The sequence below is a fragment of the Apostichopus japonicus genome, chromosome 4 (genome assembly GCF_037975245.1).
Source record: "Apostichopus japonicus isolate 1M-3 chromosome 4, ASM3797524v1, whole genome shotgun sequence".
Lineage (NCBI taxonomy): Eukaryota > Metazoa > Echinodermata > Holothuroidea > Aspidochirotida > Stichopodidae > Apostichopus > Apostichopus japonicus.
The window spans coordinates 6,202,391-6,220,979 of record NC_092564.1 but is presented as its reverse complement, the minus strand read 5'-3'; the positions used below and the strand labels follow the sequence as shown (position 1 = coordinate 6,220,979).

General features: G+C 35.8%; 1 protein-coding gene and 1 long non-coding RNA gene across 2 annotated transcripts; one reads left to right on the top strand and one right to left on the bottom strand.

Annotated features, from left to right (window-relative positions):
- Positions 1-385: 385 nt before the first annotated feature.
- Positions 386-11,164, top strand: LOC139966285 (homeobox protein Hox-A3-like). The gene is made up of 2 exons (XM_071969141.1): positions 386-1,263; positions 8,046-11,164. The coding sequence occupies exons 1-2, from the start codon at positions 894-896 to the stop codon at positions 8,546-8,548; spliced, it is 873 nt and encodes a 290-aa protein (XP_071825242.1). The 5' UTR covers positions 386-893; the 3' UTR covers positions 8,549-11,164.
- Positions 11,165-16,448: 5,284 nt separating this feature from the next.
- LOC139967131 (uncharacterized) lies at positions 16,449-17,365 on the bottom strand. The gene is made up of 2 exons (XR_011792904.1): positions 16,962-17,365; positions 16,449-16,876 (listed from the first exon to the last, which is right to left on the bottom strand). It is a non-coding gene; the product is annotated as an uncharacterized lncRNA (long non-coding RNA).
- Positions 17,366-18,589: the final 1,224 nt, after the last annotated feature.

The following is an 18,589-nucleotide window of genomic DNA, read 5'->3' as shown; positions in this document are numbered from 1 at the left end:
AACCTAAAGGGTAAAACTGTTTTCTGGATGACGCGATTATGCAATTATTCTCCTTTAATCTGACGTTGAAATAATTTGGATTACTATTACCTGCTTCATCCTAGAAATTCATAGTTTAGTACCTTGCTTTTTTATATATATATATTACTTATGATTGCCTGTTGGAGGTTCGAGCTAGTAGATAAAGTTTATTGCACTGAGTTTGGTTTCTATCCAATGCCGTTCAATTCGGATAGCAATATCCATAAAAAAAATGCCCGATCATTAGGGCCGACTAGGTACAGTTTCATGTTAGACAATGGAACAAAAGTCGATATAGTTTTGTTTAAATATTTTTTGGAGTCAAAATATTTGAAAACGAAAGGAATAATGAATTTTTTCGTTCATGCCTCCTTTCTTTTCTTTAAAACAATCGTATAATGCGATTCGCTGTAATCTAACTTTGAATTTTTAAACCTCGATGTACCTTTGTTAAAAAACAAATTGTCAAAAGGTAACGATCATTGACACAAATATTGGCTATAAACCACTTGAAATTCACAAATACAGGTAAAAGCGTCAAATAGCCGCGGTAATGGCTGCTACTGTTATCGTGTTATCGCAACAAAATCTTCCAGCCGTCGATGGGAGCTGAAATGTTGTTGATTACTCTAACAGCTATCTAAACTCAAACAGAATCGCAGCCCGCGGCCGAGAACAGCATAGCCAATGACGAGATTTCTCATTCAGTTCAAGAGGCCTTTTAATTTCCATTGTACTTTACTTTCACACAAGCAGTTGTAGCCTAAGTGAGAGGCCTAACCGAAAGAAAAAAATCCTAATTTAGTAAAGATCGATCACTTTTGACAACTTTCTGTAAACTTCAGATTTTTTGGGGGAAAGTTTCTAACCAAATGGAAGGATTTTCTGATCAAACTAATTTATTGACTTCCTCGTGCCATTACGAGAGGCGTAAGATATCATCATCGTCAGACGGCCCGACATCCATTTACGGAGAGGATACTGGACGGCCGTCTTCTATAAGCGTTGCTCCCGGACGGGGTAACCCGATGGTTTTCGGAGGCGATGGCAATTTTTCACTCGGATTTAACGCTGGAATATCTGACAATAACGTTGGAAATGGTCGCAGAAATGATATCTTCCAGCATTACTCTCCAACAGTAACTCGTGACGTAGAAGATGGAGTTGAGAATGGCAACCTCTACTCTTGGATGAGAGAGACGAGAAAACCACCAGAGCGTACGTCCCTAAAAAACTCCAAACGTGAGTTGAGTTTTAACTCTAATTCATATATTCAGTATACTTATAGATACATTTAGTTTGAGCTATGTCTGAAATATTTTCTATATTTTCCTGATTTATTTGGGGAAAGATGGAAAAATCCTGCATATAGTAGTCTATTCCAAATTGTATTTCTGTACGTTCTTCAAGACATCGTAACAACAAAAATGCTTGATAGTCCTAGACGCGTAAGACCCTTTTCAGTTGTTCGTGGCAGTTTTTACTCAATTTAATTCCAATAAATTAATGATTATTCACAACAAAAAAAGAAGGTTAATAAAAAATATCTTCCAATATTTCCATGTGTATGGCAGATGCACATGTCTAATCGTAATGTCAACTGAAGGGATGCTTACGTGTTTCTGTACTACCTATGCCATATGTTTAAATGTCGACTACTCTACCTCCCTTGTTTCATAAACTGCTTTACAATTTTCATTACTTAAATTAAACTGTTGAACATATTTCGACAAAGACAACCGAAATGATTAGTAAGAGATGATGATCACCACATTAAGAACCATATCATGGAATCATTCGAAAAATTCGTCAAGCCGAAGAGGATTAAAAACCATTTCTATGCTGGAAGCGTTTAATGGCTCGGTAGTGCCTCTATAAGTTAAGCAAGCGAAAAACTGATCCGGAGTTAAATAATCTGTTATACTCTCCGACATTCACAAATTTTCAATGAGAAAACAGAAAATGTTACTTTTGGAAAATGCTTTGAATCGGGCTGCTTACCGCCTTTGTTTTAACTTTAATTTTAAACATGACTCACTTTATCTTAATCTTCTATCGGTCTTAGGTAAAATATTGATGACTTCCAAATTTGAAGTAGGTCACAAGATAAATGATGGCTATAAAAAAAATGATAGTTCATTCATCATTGGCCTCTTCCTTGCAATATGTTTTAAATATCTTAAGCAAATCAAGAACAGTAAGCTGACGGTGAAATTAGACATGAATTTTTAAAGAGCAAATAGTTACTTATTTGCTAGTTTTCCATGTTCGTGATTTACTTATAAATTACACAAATAGGCTACAAAACAGCGAAATTTCGTTTCGTACTGAAGTCATGAAATGACTGGTTCAAATCCAAGTCCTAGCCAATAATTGACTGATGTTTCGAAATTCGTAAATATGTGAACTACATTTGAAGTGTGCCTAATATTAAAAAACGTTTTTGAATAATTTAGCTGAGATATTTAAAGAGACAATGTGTGATCGGTGTGCTTCGCTGAAACGTTTTCTTACTTTTACGAAAATTGAAATCGCATATGTTATCTAAAACGTATATAGGAAAGTACCCTATAACTGATTGTCGTGAATTACGTCTTAACTTATAAGTCATGGTACTAGCTTGAAAGTTGAGATACATCGGGCAGTATAATAAACATTATTTTTATATTCCTTTTTGTCTTTCATAACAGCTCATTTTAAGATTTGTTAATTAGTTATTCGTGTCACTTATTATGAAGCAAATGACATTTCCCCCTTCAATATCCTTTTGTTAAAACCACAATGTAATAGGTAATGCATAGGATTTTCAGTTGTGTTTTGAGTGAAGTTAAACCATCACATTTTTAATCTGTAATTTGGAAGATACTGTGAGATTCGCCTTAATTAGAAGCACTAAAGCTCACAAATTTGGAGAAAAAAATTGATTTAATTTGAAGAAGAAAGCCTTGTACAAACTTGAAAACATTTCTAAAGGATCTTTAAGATACATAAAGATGAACACGAACCAAAAATATTACAACAAGGCATAACGAATTTAAAGTTTAATTTCTTAATATTCCATTTGTCCACCTTGGATATGAAATCCTTTCTATTGCTTCCCAATCTTTCTTATGCAAAAACAAAAGTATTTCTTTTCTTACCCATTACAGTGATTTTAATTTTGTATTAGTGAACAAATTTAGATTTAATAATGCCATAAAGAACTGTTGCATGAATGATAGCCTGTATATGTATCATTTAAATAAACAGTCTCTTTCCAGTCGTTTTCTTGATCCAGATCCAGATTAAATCAGTGATTACTGTGCTGTTAAAACCTTGATACCCTAATGTTGAATTATGAGAAGGTTAATTGAAGGCCTTAATAATTTCTTCAAAATAATGGGGTTTTGGTTTTTTCAGCAACAAAAAATCCTACAGCGCTCTCGAAAGAACCTTATGAGAAATGGGCATAGACAATTTCTTCCCGTTTAAGAAGTTCTCAAAAAACTGTCCGCGGATACGTGAACCGAGATCAGTTGGCTTGAGTGACATACTTTTTGATGAAAAATTTACTTTATGCGAAATTAAAAGATGTATCAATTTATTCGAGCAACTGCTTATTGCTTCCTATAAAGGACAAGTTAATCATAAACTTCAGAAAATCCGAAAATTTAGAAATCAACTAAGAATCACAACCATACCAAATTATCTTTTGATATAAAATTACTTAAAATTACAAAATGGTGAAATGAAAATTCATCATGTTTCATTTGAACAAAAATATACATGTTCAAACCTTTGTTTACAACAACAGAAATATCTCAATTCTAAAGTTTGAAAAACTTACCACAAAATCACATCGTATATAAAATCTTAAGTTTAAAACAAGAATTATTTTTTCCATTGAAACAATCATTATGGAAAATATGTTTACTTGTCATTTCTTATCAGACATATGTAAGAAAGGATTCTCAGTAAACAGTTACTTTTTCTCCCCTTTTAATTAGTTATTAACATCAAGGACCAAAAATCAACAAATCCCCTTTTATTTGTTATTTTATAAGTAAATGTTAAAATATAAAATTCGGCCCATCCACACCTAAGAACTTTGCTTTCCTCATTCCTCATGTAGATGACACACTTCCCGGTAAAATATTAAACCTAAGAATTAATATTTTAGTAATGACTTGCATAAATGTTAATTAATATTAAAACATTATTGTAGTAGTTAATAGATTGGTCATTTGAATAGTTCATAAATGCAGTTATCTTTTATCCGCAAAAGTAAATCACATAAGCTATAATCAATAATTTACTAAGTTTATTGAAAAATAAACCTTTTCAACGACATATTCCTCTGCTTCTTTTAAAGTTTGCTCAGTGATAAAACTATAAAAAAAAATGATGAAACTAAAATATTGCGAAAATAAAAAGAAAGAAATGTGATTGAAAGTTGGCTCCGAACTCGTTATTGAGTTTGACGTAGACTACAATAAACTTCTAGTATTTGATACCTTCGTGTATGTGGTCACTCATATCTCCTTAATGTGTATTCGGTGGCCACCTGATACACATAGAGAACACATGTCAGTTACTACTGTAAATCTTACAGTTTTGTACCACAGTAAAAACTGGATAGTGCTATAATTCGGTAGCATGTGCTATAAGGATTACAGTAAGAACTGAGGATATGTGTAATTCCAACAAATCCAGTTGTTTGGTATTTTTTGGGAATTACAAATATCCTCAGTTCTTACTGTAAATATAATAGCACATGCTACCGATTTATCAGATTTGTCAGCATGATCCAGTATTTACTGTCATATAAACCATTAAGATTTACAGTAGTTACTGTAATCTCTGTGTGAATCGGCTGCGGTGGCAGTCAATTTGGCAAACATGGGAGAGAAAAAAATTCTACACTGTTAGTTGAAAAGCCATCTCAATACCTGTTCCCAGTTCTAAGTATGATTGTTTGAATAAACAGATAAACCTTTCCTTGGGAAATGGATAATATTATTGATTGTATTTTGATATCATCATGGCGTTTGAACTTCAAAAGCTTTACTGTTTTGGTATAAAATTGTTGTTGACTTGTCATGGAAATGTGCTGATATATTTGGAATGTTTTGTTTAGCTTACAATGTTCGTTTCATTTAGAATTTCATTACTATGTAACTTGTCCCGTAATAACATTATTTTCCTTCTTCGCTAAATGATTCATACATTATAACAGAAAAAGCTCATCATGTAACTTATCATGATGACATCAATAACGTTGTTGTTACCAAAGTTTATACTTTCTATTATTATTATTATTATTATTTCATACTTTCTTATAAGCAACGCTATTTCGGTAATAGCTGAACACTTATCTCTGAAACTCCCTCTTCTGTGAAATCCTGAATCTGCCAATGTTTAGAAATAGTGAAAAAGTAGTGACATAAATATTACTCTATTCTACATTTTATGGCGACATTAATTACTTTAAAATAATCCTTGCCTTGAACTATTTAATCTTTGATCCTATCTCGAATTGAATCATTTTTCAATAATGCTGACAATTTAGCAACATTTGAACGCTTTCAATCCTGGCATGTTGTTGCTATATTAAAAAAAAGTGTTCGGGAGACGAAATTTTAGTAGCCTCAAAGTAGATCAGTAATTTTTTCATAGCTAAAGTACATTTGAAACAACCTAATACGTTGCCTTAACGTCCATGAACAAAACTTCCACAACTGATAATTTCCTTTACTTTTGTTTATTTCATCATAATAATTCAATATTTCAGTTATCCGAATATACAGCAATCGACACGATAAAATTGCGTTATTTGGAGGAAAATAAATAAATATGTTTATTGATCAATATTTATAAATTCCAATTTTAGGGAATTTTCTCTAAAGTTAATGGATATCGTTTTTCCTTCATTTAAGAGGAAGAGTATACGAAATTGTACACTTATTAGCATGATTATTACCAACTCTAATAAAATAATGAATATATTATATGATATGATACTCCTTTACATCTCAGATAAGACATCGGAATCACATACTAATCATTTGAACACAAAATAAGCAATCGGATAAGGAATATCAATTTTAAAAAAATTGTTTAATACTAGACTTGACTATACTACGTCATATTCATAATCAATTAGTTATTGATAATCAATGGAATTGTTACCATCACTTTCCCTGTATTTGTGATTGACAATACGAACCCTATCGCCCTATTTTATATGAAATCACATTTCGAGGTGCTGAACAGATCGTTATACCACTGTAAACATAATATAGCATTATCGGTTCTAACTGCGATATACAGTATACATATACAAATATTTTTTGCTGTTGTTGATTTTGTTTTATTTCTGTTTTATATATATTTTTTTCCGAATTTGCTTTAAGTTGATAGGCTGCAGTGCTCCTTGGATTTCTGTGGGCCACGTAGTCAGCAACATGTGAAGACATTTACCCTTTTCTCCGGGGAGGGGGGTTGTTTTGATTTAATTTTTCACGTGTTGTGGTTTCTTTTGTTTTATATGCGTTTACATTAGCTATCGTTGGGAAACAGGTTAAATACATCACATATGAGTCATATTGACTCAAGGAATTGTCTTAAATGTCGAAAAAAGTACCATCGGAGTGATTTGAGAGTTTTTTTCATGATTTAACATTGACGAATCCAGGCAGGGGACAGGGCGAATCCAGACATCAGGTTTGAAATTCTTTGGCACTAAAATTAGCTGTAAACATATTGTCTTAGTCATAAAAAGGTACACATTGACAATTTTTTAACACCACTATTTCGGTAGTAAGTTCGATATTATTTAGGACGCACATGAAACAAAATAATAACACAAACTGTGGACTATAGATTCCGCAATTACCCCCTCTAAAGCATTTGGCAACAGAAAACTAGCCCATTGTCAATGTATTGTATCCATGCCACGAACAATGTTTTAAAATCTTTTTCTTTTCAAAATAAGTGTACCAATGGCGTTGCAGTAAAGCTTGTGCGGTTTTACATCAAAGTTGCTAATAATATTCTATACGGTAAGTGTCTTGCCCGAAAGTTTTGCAAGAATGGAATCGACCTTTAAAGGAGACACAAATACAACTAACATCTTTAGCTTATATGACAGAGATCATTGTCATGAACAATTTTCTCAAACAGCGCTAGCTAAGCAAGATCTTGCTCCGTACGGGAGACGGTGTTTATCCTATTTAAAAAGTTGTGTTTGTCTGCTGTCATATTGTAAATCTTGTGTTGTCATAGTGTTCTGCCACTAGCATCTTAAGCCTTTTACTTCATCTTTGTTTCTGTTTTCATATTCCCAAGTAAAATGTTAACAGTGTTGACAATAAAACCACTGCCATCAATATATGGTCACGTTACGTATTTCATATATGGTAGCTTCAGCATGTGCAAACCCCATCCCAACAACAGAAAATAAGCATGGTAGTAAATAAAGAAAGTTATAATAAGGAAAAAAGAAGTACATGTGTCTCGATGACGTCATATTCAGACTTGTTCAAGTCTTCTGTCTGAAGGAAAATGGATTAAGATTTCTCATAGCTGTTTGGGGATGTTCTTCGTGACAATTGTTTGTATTACATAGATAAATAATGTTTATGATCTGTTTCTCCTTTAACCCCCCCCCCCCCCAAAAAAAATGGGCGATTTGAAGTTGATCCATTCAATCAATTGCGAATTCTAGTCTGAAAATTACTTGGTAGGTCCGGCTTACTTGTTCGGTATGATGGAATATCTACAGTGAAGTAAAGTAAACGTTTGCCAACTTGTTCAAAGACGTTTCTTGTTTAGTTAAACATAAAACGAATCCATGCTTGTGAGACGAAGGATATAATGGAATGTATATATGGTAGTCTATATGATAATAATGTTACCCCAGCCAAAGTCTTATCACATATTATAGTTCTCCTCTGAAACAGGAGATTCTAGAAGAACCTTTTTCTTTTATTTATCTTTTCTGTTTTCTTTTCTTTTTTTTCTTTTTTTTTTCTTCTTTCTGGCAGGTGACGACAAACTATCAGATCAAACTGACACTCAGACAGAAGCCAAAGAGAAAACATGTCCAGAAAAGAAATTTAATAACGTCAGAGGTTTATCAGCTAAGAGAAACAGGACAGCATTCAGTAGCATACAGCTGGTAGAACTCGAGAAAGAATTCCTCTTCAACCGATACCTTCACCGATCGCGACGTCTCGAAATGGCCTCTAACCTGAATCTATCAGAAAGACAGATCAAAATTTGGTTTCAGAATCGTCGTATGAAACTAAAGAGGGAAGTGAAAGAATCTAAGAGGCTCACAGAACAAAGAGTCGCTCCCCAATATACTGGGATACCTGGCCCTTACCGTAACAATGATTACTTGTTTGGTTTCCAAGGAGCTGAAAGCGGTATGGTTGAATCGCATGAAGACTTTTACAGTATGTACTACAATGCTTACTCTAGGCTACCATACACTCATGAATATGCAGTGGATACGTCTCAGAGTGTTGCACTGACACAAATATGACGCAATGAGATAACGCTAAACTTTCAAGTCACTTCTGGTCTCTATATTTGAAATGACGTTGTTTACAGAGTCCACCAAGCCTAGATCGGAAACGAAGAACCCTTTTACGTCATTTTTTTCTATATAGGTAAATTGGCAGACGTGATATGCCAAAATCAGTGGCGTTCGTATCTTTGTGTCACTTGGAGTAAACTGGAAAAAAGGCCCGTATGAACTCTCGAAATCTTTAAAAGTTGAAACTGACTCTAGACTATGCATGTACAGTTGTGACCATGGAAATTATAGACCTTACTCCACCCCAATATTACGTATTACGAAAACAAAAATTCCGTTTCTTTTCATCTTTTCCTTTTTCAGTTGAGAGGGGGGGGGGAGGCATTCAGGGATGCGGTGACATGGGATATTAGAATATGAGGCCAGGGGTTTTGATCAAAATGGGGATCAAAAATTTATCATCTTCTTGAAGTTTGTAGGCGGTTCCGAACAGCCTTTTCCCAGAAAACAACATTTTAACTTCATGCGTTTGTCACCACATGTGAATTCGAAACAAACAGGTGTGTTCCTTTCAAATTTGAATACAGTTTTTACTCGAAAACTGTAGTTCACTAGAACATGAATACATTCTATTTATAAATATACTGCTACCTTCATATCTCCTATTAAAATGCTTAACTCAATACAGAAAAGTTTGTTTCACACAAATGTAATGTTTTACTTCTGATTATTTCAACTTTTTGTCTAATTTAAAATATCCCAGCGAATTGTTGATAGATTAAAGTAAACAGATGGGCTTTCAAATGTGCATTATGTTTCTTTTAACCAATTCTGTCTGGCGCCACTAGACTGTGGCGAAGACCAACTAATCAAAATGTAGTTTTAAAGGGAGTGAAGACTCGCGCACAAAGAAACGTCTGATGCCTTTAATCTGACCTAGTTTCGAATGAGGTGTAACAGAAGTGTTAGACACCACCATCGAACCCAGAAAATAGACACACAGCTTGCTACTGTCGGTAATTAGAAACAAGTGTACTGTCAATACATACAGCTACGGTCAATACCCACAACAGAGTGTACATGGCAGCGATGGACATCTCAGGTCTAGATAAAAGATAACAAGGTATCACGTTTCATTACCGTCTGCATTTTGTAGCGACAAGAAAAAACTTCACTTTCAAGCAACGGAAAGTTTTTTTCAGAGGGCGGCACGCGGTTTGGGCGAGTCTTAAATGCCTTTCAGGTTCAGTTGGTTGATTCCTGCGCATGCGTATACTGTAGTCTCGGGATAGTCAGATTACACAGACAGACACCACGAACCACATATAACGAAACTATCATACGAAATGCGCATTTGCGCTTACCTTTAATGTTCTTTTGTGAGTTGTTTACTTACGTTCCTATCTGAAATTACAACATCAAGGTCACAAACGACTCTCAAATTATGTACCGATGTTTTTTAATTACTAATTAGAGTTTGAGGTATGTCGGTGACTATGGGGGGAGGTGGTCCAGTTGTGCGACGAACAGCTCCTGGAGTATCGCAAGTTGAAAAACAGAAAGACATGGGAAACATTGTGACAAAATGGGGCAAGGAGACAAGCAAATTGATCAACTTGGAAGCAACTAACTGGACAAGAACCAGCTGGGGGAATGGTAAGCTGACTTCACTGGGGAGGGGGGAGTCCCCAGCTCTTGCATAGCCCCCCCCCCCCTGGAGTAACTAGCACACGAAAAAACCTCCCCTATATCTGGGCTGTTCCTCAGCAATACGTATCCATTAAAACTAGTCATATATAGCCAATGATAGTATTACTTGGCGTGTCATAGCCTGAAATGCAATGTGCGCTTGCGCAGTTGTAAAAAGCCAATTCTGCCTTGCCGCCGGGAAAGAAGGTCGGTTTTCAAATACCTTATATTTCTTGTAACCATTTGGTTTTATTTAGAATGAATACTCTTTATCAGTAACTGAATATCGACGAAGGAGCAGCTGACACCCTTGAACATATTGTAAACATCGATAAACGCTTAATATCAATTTTAATATTTCTACTAAAAATGTTAACCCTGGAAGAGACTAGAATGACATGAAAAAGTTATATAATGGTGAATATCTATTTATGCATGTAAGGAATGTAGATAAAGTGTTATGAATATGATAAAATATATTGAGATATATGATTAGTATCCTTGTGACCTACAAATGTAGAAAAACATGTTTATGTTATACATGACAAAGTAAAGGCTAATTATCGCGGCAAATGTGCGATATATAAATAGCAACTTCAAATGTTATATTGTTTTTCCTTCAAAATACCTTGCGTGTAACCAAATACCTAAAATATTGGTATCGAATTATCGGAATCGGTAAATATTAACTTACATATTCACATTATCCAAATGTTTCACTACACAAACAGCACTGGTAAATTCAGTCTGCTCGCAGTCTAAAGACAGCATTTTCTCGACTTAATTGTGAATGCTGCCATCAGTTCCAGACAAAGCTGTTTTCACTTTGTGAGTTTGAAAAGAACGCCACCACATTTGAACTTCTTCGACGACCGCGATAACTGAATATATAGAAATGTGCCATTTCTTGGGGCGGTGGGGGTGGGGTGGGATGGGAGTCATTCAAGTTTACCAGAATACACATAAGAAAGATTTCATATTTCTCCTGTTGTTTTTATTTCTTTACTTTGTACTTCTTATTTCGGGACAATTGAACAGCAAGATATGCAATGAAATAGACAAAGCTTAATATTTAAAACGTCGGAGTCCTTACTGTTGTAAGGCCTTCTTTGGGTCTCTTAAATAGCTCCTTCGAAATTGCCAAATTGTATGTGCTTCCAAAGTAAATAACATGTAGGTTGTAGCATCACACCAAATCACAGTTTTGTCCGAAACCAGACAATTTCATGGTCGAAAGATTTGCATTTTGCAGTGAATAAGTGTGCACTCCATAATTCTTTTGAGTAAACTTCGGGTAGGTTGTTTCAATCCCATTCGCCTATACCTCTCTTTGGTTTCTCTCTGATGTAAAAGAGACGATCAATACTAATTAAAATATCATAATATTTCCATCAATCTATCAATCGATCAATCAACATTTATCATCAATAAAAGTATTGATACTGATCAAACAAACATAATCGTTTCGTCACATTGTGGAGGATTTCATTTAGTATTTACTACTTCTTTTTTATTTTTTAAATTTTCTTACGTTATATTTATTTGACAAGAAGAATAGCCATCAAAAAGATTGACAGGAGACAAAACCAATCCCGAATCAGCTTCTTATTTTTTGTATTATTATTTCTCAAGTCGAGTTACGTCTTAATCAGTAACTAATTAATAGCTTGTTGATGTATGATGTGCTTTTAGTGAAAAGCGTTTAGTGTTTGTTTTTCATATAGTTATGTACATAAGAGCTTGCCCTGTCTGATGGAATCGCGGTTAGAGATGTAAACTGTTATCTGACTAAACTGGTATCTTTGATGGAATTTGCTTTTGAGAGGAAGCGGTTTGACAGAGGTAACTCTTAACTGGGTTATTAAAGGTAGATTCATATTTTGGATTTTTTGTTTGTTATAGCTTTACCAACCCATGCCTACCAGCAACCCCCCCCCCCCCCCCATTAACATCATTGTCACCGCGTGAAATACATTAATGACAATCTTCGGATAGTTAATACACAATTTAAATAAATAATTTTGTTGTAACTAATTATTTTCTTAATGTTTTGTTGATAAAACCCTACAGCTAGCTCATCAGCAAAGTGAGGACAAAACAATAAGGAAGAGAAAACATACAAATATCAATAAAGATCAACACACAAGAAGAAAACATCCCACTAAATATAACCACTAAATATATATATATATATATATATATATATATATATATATATATATATATATATATATATATATATATTTATATATATATATATATAAGTATATATATAAGCATATATATATATATATATATATAAGTATATATATATATATATATATATATATATATACTTATATATATATATATATATATATATATATATATATATATATATATATATATATATATATATATATAAATAAGTCATTGAGAGACACTTGGCACAGCTGTTATAGTGGGACACTACTGCGGTGGCGATTAAACCTCAGCAGTACAACACATGGTCTAGTTGTGCGAACGAAATTCTATAAGACACCGTTGGTTTTGCCAAATTGATTGATTGATTGCAGCAGTATGACCAATCCCGCACCCCCCCCCCACTGCACCCCAGCAACCCCCCTTTGTTCAATTATTCTTACATTGGGGGCCTCCTGAAACTCTTTTCATCTTAAGCCACCGGTATATAGTAAACATGATGTAAAGGAAAGACTATGAGTCATGGAGAGAAATAAAATTGCATTTCGTTTGTACGTTCAGTATTCAGGTTTAAAATTCTCTTGCGCCCCTCCCTCTGTGACAGACAACGCCCTTGCCTCTGTAAATAAAGAAACGAAGTGTAAAAATCCAGGATGGATGTTTCATTATAAATAAACCTTAGCTACTTTCATTTCATAGAACTAACAGCTGCCAAATTTAACCAATAAACGAAATCGAAAGACTAAATATAATATAGGATAGCTCCCTCATATTTGCAATCGCAAATGGAGGCTGTTTTCCATCTGTACGTTTTTTCCCCCTCTTTTTTTGCCGTTTCAGTCCGGAAATATTTTGAGAAAATGTTCGCACTTTTTTTAATGGTTTTCTTTAAGAGGAGCCCGACGTGGTGAAAGGTAGACCTCTCTGTCTGTACGAAAGTGCTTTTAACAGCTTAGATCGCGCGCAGGCTTGGAATAGCCATCGCCTCGCTGTGTTAACGGGGGAAAAACTGGAGGAATTGCTTTAAAAACAAACCGAACACTTGTGAATTGTCAACAAACGGTTTACTCACGAACCGAGATCCATCCATCATACCCCAAAAAAAGCGAACCCGCAGAAGCATTGACCGAAGCGCAGGCAATCAATCCGGCTGGCGCGAAACTTAGTCAACATTGAATCGTGTGTGGAGCACTTTTTTTTCTAGTTTTTTTTTTCTTTCCTCTTTTTTTCGCATTTTCGTATCTTCTTGACTGCCCCGTGAATAAGATTATTTGCGTCTTTCTTTTAAATAGAACATTGGTTCCATGAAGAACATTAGCTTCAATTCTTCAGCATATGTTCAGAAATATTTTACAAGTTTCTCGTGGGGCCGATATTTCTTCATCACTAATTATCATTTTTATATAATTATTATTAATTCATTTCATATCGAGATTCACAACTCACAGTTTCTTGTAAGAGAAGAAGAATCACAATCGTCAGTGATATTGCAAAAGTGGTGAATGTGGTGGGAATCATTTTCACGAATGTCCATTATTAACATTGTCTGGGTTTCGGAATTATATGCAGGAAAACATTAGTTTCTGAAGAAATGTTTTTTAAATATTCAAAATAAATTATAAAGTTTGTACCATATCTCCTGTGTTCGTTTTAAAGAGAGAGAGAGAAATAAGTAAAAAAAATTGAATATTTACTTGATTTATTTTTTTAGTTGTTTTGTTGTTTTTTTTCTTTACTTTTCGTTTTTTGTTTCATCTCAAATTATATGTTCTATTAGGAGATGAACTGATGCTGTAAAACCGTCTCTGCTTGGGTTGAGAGAGTTGAGCGGTATCAGAAGGATTGTATTTTAGTATAAATGGATGACAGGTGTACTGAAAATATTGAAATAATAATACTGAATAAAAAACTGAATAACAATAGTATGGTATGCAGGGGCGTATCCAGGATTTTCCAATAGGGGGGGCGCCAGGCATGAATGATCGCCGTCCTGGGGGATGGGTCTAAGGGGAGGGGTGTACAATTTTTGCTTTCAAAGAAGGGCTGAAATGCAAAATGGTGTCATATGCATGGGCAGCGATCCGTACTTCCGAGTGGGGGGGGGGGGATATGACCTTGTTGACTATCTAAGCGTAGCGCCACCATGAGTTGGCGCGAAGCGTACAAGAAAATTTTGGGATTAACAAACCCTCTAGATGGCCGGATACGGCACTTCCCGAGGTTTCCAAGCGGCATATACCCAACTTTAAAATAGGGATGTCATGTCCGAAATATCTCATAATCAGGATCCAAAATACTTTTTTTTTTAATTTCGGGTGTTATTTTGGGAAAATTGGCCCTGTCAATCTTGTTTCAGGCGCAACGTTAGAATGTTCGAGAGCTCTGTTATATTATTCGATGAAGAAAATGGCCTCATGCAGGCTATTATAGGCCTATACACATGCAATACACAATTACACATAGTTACATTCCTAGGTACCGATTGCTAGGGCATCCAGGTGAAACGTGTATTAAGCATTACCCTGGTTACATGAGATTCTCAGCTGTTCGAGGGAACATGTACGTGTGTAGGCCTACTATAGGGCCTATATGAATACTATGAGGGTGCATATATGTACTATATCAATACCGTGGGCGCAATAATACATTTTGTTGTTATAGGGCCAATGAAGCCTACAGTCAACTATTTTTGCTTTATAAAGACGCTTTAATTGAAAAGATCGCACTGCGTTTATGGTAGGCGAGAAATGAAGCTAAAAAAGAGCCGTACATTAACGAAGATGCATAAATGTAGGCATGAAAATATTCTTATCCCTGGCATTTGGTGGGGGGGGGGGGGATATGGTGCATTACATCCCCTCCACCCATTTTCATGGGGGGATATATCCCCCCTCCACCCAGGATCGCCGCCCATGGCCATATGTGATCCATTTTTCGACCTTAATAATAAGCAACATTTCCAGTAAATATGGACACAAAATGCACAATTTAGTATGGCTGGCATGTCATTTAGTGTTTATAGTGATAATACAAACACAATTACCATCTATGTTTCTAAAACTATTATGCCGCCGAACTTCGCCAGAACCTTTTTTTGGCAAACAAAAAATAAAGCATACGGGAGGGGGGGGGGGGTTGAGCGATCACCGACATCTCACATAAAGGTCGTCATCAATTTTTTTTTTTTTTTTTTTTTTGCTAAACTTTTTTTTTTTTTGGTGACGGCCAATAGGGGGGCGCGCGCCTGTTGCGCCCCCCCCCTGGATACGCCCCTGGTATGTAACAATCTTTGCTCCCTCTGTTTTGAATTATTCAACTAAAAAACGGTTTGTTTGTATAGTCATTACACATAGGGCTATATGTACGTATAATAACTGAGAAAACGAACAACTAAAACATATTACTTTTATGATAATAAGGTAGAATGATATATTAAACACTAAACAGGACGACTGCTCAAACTTGCTTTCAGACATATTTCATGTCAGCAAGTTTATAGGGAAGGGATGGGGGGGGGGTAAGGGGATTAGTGGGGTCAGTTAAGGAGCTCAGGAATACGTAAAGGGGAATCGGGAAAACATGGAATAGAGAAGAAAGTGGTTTCATTTTCAAAGTACACTTAGGACAGGGGCGTACCCAGGGGGGGCGCAACAGGCGCGCGCCCCCCCTATTGGCCGTCACCAAAAAAAAAAAAAAAAAAAAAAAAAAAATTGATGACGACCTTTATGTGAGATGTCGGTGATCGCTCAACCCCCCCCCCCCCTCCCGTATGCTTTATTTTTTGTTTGCCAAAAAAAGGTTCTGGCGAAGTTCGGCGGCATAATAGTTTTAGAAACATAGATGGTAATTGTGTTTGTATTATCACTATAAACACTAAATGACATGCCAGCCATACTAAATTGTGCATTTTGTGTCCATATTTACTGGAAATGTTGCTTATTATTAAGGTCGAAAAATGGATCACATATGGCCATGGGCGGCGATCCTGGGTGGAGGGGGGATATATCCCCCCATGAAAATGGGTGGAGGGGATGTAATGCACCATATCCCCCCCCCCCACCAAATGCCAGGGATAAGAATATTTTCATGCCTACATTTATGCATCTTCGTTAATGTACGGCTCTTTTTTAGCTTCATTTCTCGCCTACCATAAACGCAGTGCGATCTTTTCAAATAAAGCGTCTTTATAAAGCAAAAATAGTTGACTGTAGGCTTCATTGGCCCTATAACAACAAAATGTATTATTGCGCCCACGGTATTGATATAGTACATATATGCACCCTCATAGTATTCATATAGGCCCTATAGTAGGCCTACACACGTACATGTTCCCTCGAACAGCTGAGAATCTCATGTAACCAGGGTAATGCTTAATACACGTTTCACCTGGATGCCCTAGCAATCGGTACCTAGGAATGTAACTATGTGTAATTGTGTATTGCATGTGTATAGGCCTATAATAGCCTGCATGAGGCCATTTTCTTCATCGAATAATATAACAGAGCTCTCGAACATTCTAACGTTGCGCCTGAAACAAGATTGACAGGGCCAATTTTCCCAAAATAACACCCGAAATTAAAAAAAAAAGTATTTTGGATCCTGATTATGAGATATTTCGGACATGACATCCCTATTTTAAAGTTGGGTATATGCCGCTTGGAAACCTCGGGAAGTGCCGTATCCGGCCATCTAGAGGGTTTGTTAATCCCAAAATTTTCTTGTACGCTTCGCGCCAACTCATGGTGGCGCTACGCTTAGATAGTCAACAAGGTCATATCCCCCCCCCCCCCCCACTCGGAAGTACGGATCGCTGCCCATGCATATGACACCATTTTGCATTTCAGCCCTTCTTTGAAAGCAAAAATTGTACACCCCTCCCCTTAGACCCATCCCCCAGGACGGCGATCATTCATGCCTGGCGCCCCCCCCTATTGGAAAATCCTGGATACGCCCCTGTAGGAAAAACTGAAGAGTGCAAAGATGGAATATTGACATATCAATGAATATTCATTACTTAGACCTTTTACGCAACGACTATAGGCTGAAACAAGACTTTCACTAGCCACTATAAAACTATAAAAAGAAAAACATTAATACGTAATAAATAATGATGATTCGCAATTATAGTATTATTATTTTCAGTGGCGGATCGAGGATGTTCTCGGGAGAGGTGGCCAAGATACAAGTAGATAGTAGATAGTGATATTTCTATACTTCGATATAAAAAACAACATCAGTGAACTGTGCGGAAGGTACTTGCCAAGCTTCTTCCACTAATAACATTTGTTTGAGCAAAATTGTGTGAACGGCTTATTTCCAGTGCAGGCAAAAAGATCAAAACAGTACCGCCACCTACCCCAATCCCCACCCCATCCCCCCTACCCAACCCCACCCCACCACCACCATACCGTCTCCTCTCCGGATACGAATTTAGAGCGATACTTTTCTTCACCTATCACAGAAAGTTTTCGAACCGGAAGTGACAGCGTCCAAAGAAATTTCGGGGGAAAAACAATAAAACTATAGAATAATGTATTTATAAAACCGACTTTCTTTGCCAAGATAACATGGACATGCACAAAATGAACTGATGAGTAACAAGTAAAAAACCACCAAAAAGAGAGATAGCTATGACAAAACAATTGCAAAAAAAACAAAACAGAAAGAATTTTCTGAAGCTTCGTGTCTTTCACGAGTAGATAAATGATGGGATGCACTTTATTCTGTGTATATTTCAATGAGACGTAACATACGTGTGTGGAACAGTGTCATGTCAGCGTTACCGCAACTTTTTAACCATTTACACAGTACACACACATTGTAGGCTAATTTTTGGTTTTGTTCATGTTTCAAAAACAAGGCTCTTTTTTTAGTCCTAGGGTCCATGTAATCAAATACGGTGAATTATATTGGCTAATCATGGTTAATTTGTTAGATCGTAAAGATTCATGCCGACAAGTACATTATTGTACAACCGTATTGATTGCTTGTTCGCCATAATAACGTATATTTCGATATCTGTATACAAGATGACAACAAGTAGGCAATGTGACTTTGTTAGGATACTGGTTAGGCTAAACGTTACTGTGGCCTATTTTGCTGATATATCAAACCCGAGCTTTCGACAGAAAAGAATGTTGTTGTGTTTGTGAGGCACAGTCTGCAGTGGTTTCTACG